Genomic DNA, 6,376 nt, shown 5'->3' with positions numbered 1-6,376 from the left:
AGTCAGGGGAAAAGCAGGTGATTCTGGGCTTACTGTTCCACGGGAGTGCAGCCCTAGGAAAGGCAGTGGGGATGAGTTTGAAAGCAGGTCAGGGCTTAGAGGTGAACATGAGGGTTTCTCCGGGAAGACCCAAGGGAAGAGCAGTGTGACCTTGGAAGTGCTGGGACTGTTCCCGTGTGTCAGCACCTAGATTCTAAAGGAACCATGTGTATAGGGACAGGTGACCCCAGGCAAATTCAACTCACACACTTTCCATTTGGGGTTTAATTCTCATTTTCATCTTATAATTACTGGGTTTAGTAGAGTGGTTGATGGTTGTTTTTATTTCCCGGGAGATACTGTGGAGAAGTGAGAAGAGAAATGAATTAAGAGACATAAAGTTGGCTTCAGGCAGTGAGGAATGGAAAAGTGTGGGCTCTAGAGGAATTTAGACCAGGGCTCTAGTCCCAGCTCTGTCAGTTACAAGCCAGGTGATCTTGGGAAAATTGCAAATTTCTTAGATTTCTCATCTATGAAATGGGTTTGATAAATAGGCTTTTTGTTAGTGGCTCACTTAGATATTGTAAGTAGGAATGTGGGAGTGAATCTAACGTATGCAAGACTCAGGAGTAATATTGGGTCTTGGTAAATTTCAGTTTTTACTATTTTTTACCCTAAAACATACAAGTCACCTCATGTGAATTTTTGTTTGATCCTTGAAATGTGAGAGAATGTACAGTTCTCTAGCATCTGTCACAGGAAATCAGCCAGTATGATGCTTAGTAAGTTCAAGTCCATCGCTGTACAACTTTTTGAAAGTATATTATTTTTGTCTGGGGCAGGGGGAGAGTTTATCCAGTGTGCTGTAACTCCAAATTCCTGGAATTCATATCATAGTATATTTCCATCCATTGCTTCTATCTTCCATTACCTCCAAAGCACTCATAGCTGCAATTATTTCACCTTCATCAAAAATCTGGTTCTAGCTTTTGTTTCACCAAATTACATTTCAGATAACCTAATTAAAATTAACCCCCCTATTAAAATTAAAATGCCCATTTAATGGATCAGCAATGTCTCTCCCAGCCCATGGCAAAGATTTCAGCATAGTGATGTGAGCATTCCATCCCACGAGAGTAGCACTGGTATTTCTGAATGACCATTTTATGATATGTAGCAGTCACCTATTTGTAAACTGCATCCTCTGCCCTGTGTTAAGAGCACAGAACCTCTTCCATTCCTGCTTCTGTGAAAATTTCTTTTGCTTTATCAATGATCTTAAAGTAAGTGCTAAAAGCACTTTCCCATTTTAGACTTTCAATCTGAGACACATCACCTGAGGTTTCTGATCCCTGTGTACCACTCAAACAGGCTCTTCTGACCTACCAACCCAGTTGAAATGGACTCACACTATGTTCCGGCAGCTTCCCACCATCTCCATCTGTTTTGCTACAGAGCATTATCACACCATCTTTTGACCTGTCCTTTTGGTTCAAGGGATATATCACAACATCCCTTACATCATGATGGCTTCAAGACTTTAAATTCTATGGACAGGGAGTGTTCTTGTTCATTTAGCATTTTCAGTGCTAACATGGAACTTTTTGAAGAGATCTAGATACTTGACTGTTTTTGGAGAAAAACGTGGGCCTCAGAGAAAGAGGTCTAATTTATTACAATACAGTTTCTTCTGAACTCTAGGATAAGCTAAATATATTCAGGTATATATAGTTACAAAACAGCAAACTAAAAGTGATAAATGAAACCAATTTATAATCTTTTATTTTTCCTCCATTTCTTTTTCTCCATTTCTTGACCCCAAACTCTTACAATGTGGAGTCTTTTGATATTTTCAAGGAAATGTCTAATTCACTAATAATGTTTTCTTGTTCCGAATTAGTAAATGAAACCTTCCTAATTTGTTTTACAAAATAATACAACTCTTAGTATTAAATCTCATACACAGCAAAAATTTGAGCAATGCCATTCATAAACTTGGATTTTTAAGCTAATATATTCTTCTATTCAAAGGAAGGCAGTTTTAAAAATTACGTAAGTTAACATATTGAATAAGAGCACAAACATGACATACTATTTCTCCAGCCTCACTATGACCTTCTACTAATGAGCAAATGGACTTTTCTTTTTAACAATAATGATGAATGTGCCTCAGACTTTCCTAAAGGATCGGGAGGAGCTGCTGCCCTTGGCCTTGGCACAAGCATCTGCCTTGGCACGAGCTTCTGCCTTGGCATGGGCATCTGCCCTGGCAGCATTACTAGCCCTGGCTGCAGCTCTGGCTTGGACTCTCTCTTCCTCATCTTTCAAAGCTGCTTCGTACCAGACTGGGAAGGTACTAAGAGTGGTATCATGGACCTTGGCCCAAAACTCTAGGACTTGCATCTTACTGGTTTCAACATGGGCTCGTGGGCCCCACAGGAACTCATAGCATGGAGGATCACTGTCAGCCACCTGGTGGTACTCTAGGTAATTTTCCTCCACCAAATCATCAGTGATGAACTTTCTGGGCTCCCCAAAGAAGAAGTGTTCCCTCCCATCGTATAACCCCCTCACATTTAATATTTGCCAGATTTCCTCTTCAGTGGCACAATTACCCCTTATGAAGATCACACCCAGAATTGTCATCAACAGGCCAGTCTTGGGCACCCCTGTCTCATCAGCCAGGCTTGCATAGAGCTTAGTTGCAGTTTGTTGACAAGGACATAGATGTGCCTATTGGGATCCATTTCCTTCAGGTCAAGGACAAAGATCAGCTCCATATGCTCAGAAGCTCTGCTGAGGATCTCATGGAAGTGACTGGTGTACATCTGGATTACATTTCTCAGCATATCTCCCTTGCTAATGGGCTCTTTCATTTCATACTTGTATAGCATGTAATACACCATCAAAAAAACCTTCTCATCTATAGGGCCTCTGTGGATGGGTTCAGTGACAGTTGGGTTCCATGAGAATCTTGAACCACCTTCTTGGAAGCTGGCGCCCGCATCAGATGGTGCGTATGAAGCAGCTGCAGCAGTAGCACCCATGGATGCAAAATCCACAGGACCCTGTGGATTGCAAAATAACCCAGCAGTAGGTGAGCTCTTAGAATAGGAATAGGAGCAGAATTATCTCGCTGTTGCCTGACACTCACCAGATCCTCCAGTTCTTCTTCTTGGGCCTGGCGGTGTTTCTCCCAGGCATGGAGCTTACTTTTCTGACCCCGAGGCATGGTGACTTGTGGCACAGGCAGCAGGCAGATGGACCTGAAGCAGCAAGGATGCAATCGTTGGACCACTTCAACATCGAGACACAGCCATGCCTCCACTGCAGCCTCAGTGCCTGTTCTAATACCCCATAGGACTCCTGTTTTCTGACTTGCTTCTGCCTTGGGGTCCCTAAGCTACTCTTCTGATGATGACCCCTCATTTCAAAGTCTTCATCACTCTGAGGCAACAAAGGAATAACTCCAGGGAACTACATTCTACCACACCTGCTGGGAAGGCCTAGAGAAAAAAGTGCACCCTTTCCTTCTGTGAGATCCCCTCCATCCAGTGGTAATTGGGATGTCTCAGTTCTCAATCAGTGTCCTTATTTTCACTTCTGGTAGGACCTGGGACTCTAAACTCTGCAAACTTAAGACCTGTATCTAAGAGCAAGCCTCTCTTCTCCCTGAATGTCCTGAGAAGGAAGTTAGGGAGGCCTCAGCCTAACGTATCTGCTTCAGATTCACTGCAACCAAGCGAGGATGCAAAAAGTGGTCTGAGGCTTCATCTTCCTGAGACTGCCCAAGGACAATGTGAGAGACTCCCTTAGCGTCACTCTCTTATCGACGGCTCCCTAGGAATAACAAAATTGTTGGTACTTTGTAAGGCCTGCTTTGTTGGGATGGGCACATCCCTAAAACCTCATTCTGGGTCCTCATTCTACTATATTGCTGGGTCTGGGGCTCTCTCTCCTGACCTGATGCATCGTTCCCCCTCCTAAGATGCTCACTTCCCCTGAAATACCACAGACAAAAATCGGGGTCAAATACATAAATTCAACCTAGCCCTACCCTGCTGTGCGATGCCTGCCCCTGTCTGCCACTCCGCATCTTCTGAGGTGGGGGAGGGGGTCATCAAGGGGTCTTGCCTTTACTCCCATTAGGATTGGGGCACATTCTTTGGCTAGACTGAAGCCAACAACACCCTGGTCCAGTGCCCTCCTCCCCATCCATCCCTTCAGACGGAATTTTCAAAGTCCCAGGAGGTCACTACTTCCACAGAGTTCCCACGCGGATTCTCTCCCAACTGCTGGCAGGGGCAGGCCTCTCTGGGAGCTTCTCCAGTGCCAAGTTGTAGGTCCCCTTAAAGCTACTTCAGGGTTTTTACCTCAGTTCCAGACAGGGCGTAGAGCTTCTCTCTCCACAAACCTGAGGCCTCCGTGCTCCCGCGCACCAGAGGCAGAAATGGGGCATGTCACGTCCTTAAATTCTCAACGTGGAGTCTCCCAGGGCTGATAGCAGGGACAGGGCCCTGTGAGGCCCCCTATGCTTTGGGAAGTTGGTTCCCTCCTACCTCACTGCGGATCCTCGGATGCGTCCCCCTGCTGGTTGAAAGCCATCACGCTCTCCACTGCCTGGGCTTCCGTCCAGGCATTTGAGGTTGTACTTGGAGAGCGCTACTCCCGAGGATTCCTACTTGCTTCCTCTGAGATTGTGTGAGTTCTTTCTAGGCTGATAGCAAGAGTAGAACTCACTGGAGCCTCTCTGATTTGAAATGAATGGTCCCACATTCTAACTCGGGGTCTTTACCGTACTTGAGGGCAAAGCCCCAAGCCAGCACTTCGCTCAGGGAACTTGATAGACGTCACTCCCTTCAGACCAATACGTTTAATTCCCTCAGATCCTAAGTGGTAATGGAGTACACCACTTTTGCACTAATTTTGCCTGAGGTCTGTCAGGGCTGGCAGAGGGGTCGGATTCTGTGAGGTTTACTTTATTCTGATGTTGGGTGGGAACTTTCCTTGGAATTCACATAGGGGCTTTAAAAAAAAATTCTGTGTGGTCTTGGGTATTCTCCCTTTGGGTAACTAGGCTGAAAAGAAAGCCCTCCGGATGTCATTGGAAACTGAAGGAGCTATTAAGCTTCACAGCCATAATGGGTCCTGCTAGATCTAATAGCAGGAGCTGGCCACTGTGATTCCTATCCATTCTTGGGGGGCTGGGGATACTCCCTCAGAGGTCAGAAGCCTCACCTTTACTTCTGTTAGTGCCTGGGGCTCCATCCTCTGTGGCCCTGAAGCCAGGTGAAATGCACCCAACTGCCTGAATCCCTAAAGGGAAGAGTGTGAGGGCACTACTTCAGGCAGCTCCTGCACAGGGCCTGCCCCAACTGCAAGCAGGGAGGTCCTTTGTGTGGTCAGTTCTCATCTGCTCTGGGATGGGTGCCTTCAAACTCTTTTGGGGCCCTTACTTAAATCCCAGGCAGTGATTGGAACTCTTCCCTCTGACCTGGCTCCACCCACCTTAGATCAAAGTGTTCACATTCCTGAGACAACAGGGACAGAATTCAGGGGGACGCCAAATCCATTTCTAGTCATCTCTTTCTGGAGATTCCAAAGGCTGACAACAGAAAGTGGCACCTTCTGTTCCCGGCCGGATAGTTCCCTCTGATTTCACACAGATACCTCCTCAACTTTACTTCTGTTAGAGCCTGGGATTCCTCCATCTGCTGGCTCCCTTCTTACGAGCTGGTCCACTGCCCTCACATTAAAGTTTTAGGTATTTGATATTTGATAGTGTAATTGACACTAGAAATATGGTGGTGGATCAAGTGAGGTTTATTCGGACATAGAGGTGAAGAAATTTATATAGTAATCATGGGAATGGCTAGCAAAAAATATTTAAAAATTCAGTCAAGTTGGAGTTATCACAATAAAAAAAAATAGAGCTTTGGAATGCACACATATTTGTCACCTTCAGTCAATTTAAAAAGGAAGTATACCAATTACCATGGTTTTCCATACACCCTGTAAATATTTGAATCAGGGGCCAGTCCCCTAATATGGTTAGTATCTGATAGCAACATAGGTCAACAAACAGCCCAAGTACATCTGCTCTCTGGTGCACAAAGAAGTCATGAACCATAGGAGGTGATCTGAGCTGGGAATAAGATCAGAACTGCTTTTCAAGTCACGTCCACACTCAGAACATATGAGTACCCAGAAGTATCCTGGTAATTAGGCTATCACTGCAGAAATCCTGCTTCATATGAGTGAGAGGTTATGTTGTTTTTCTTCTCATTAATTATAAAACAGGGAAATACAAATTAAAATGAAATTGAGATCATTTCAGCAAAAATTTTACCCCAAATTTAAAATTGATGCAATTAAATACCTATGGGAGTGTAGGGCA

At 44.8% G+C, this 6,376-nt stretch overlaps 1 protein-coding gene across 1 annotated transcript; it reads right to left on the bottom strand.

Moving 5' to 3' along the window:
- Positions 1 to 2,148: 2,148 nt before the first annotated feature.
- Positions 2,149 to 4,584, bottom strand: LOC311187461 (melanoma-associated antigen B10-like; the record flags this gene model as incomplete). Its single annotated transcript, XM_084258873.1, is given in 4 exon segments — positions 2,149 to 2,672; positions 2,675 to 3,047; positions 3,134 to 3,245; positions 4,544 to 4,584. Coding segments are annotated over 4 exon segments (1,050 nt in total).
- Between the last annotated feature and the right edge of the window lie 1,792 nt (positions 4,585 to 6,376).

Source organism: Talpa europaea (assembly GCF_964194135.1).
Source record: "Talpa europaea genome assembly, chromosome: X".
NCBI lineage: Eukaryota > Metazoa > Chordata > Mammalia > Eulipotyphla > Talpidae > Talpa > Talpa europaea.
The sequence above is the reverse complement of the archived record's forward strand: the minus strand, read 5'-3'. Positions and strand labels throughout refer to the sequence as shown.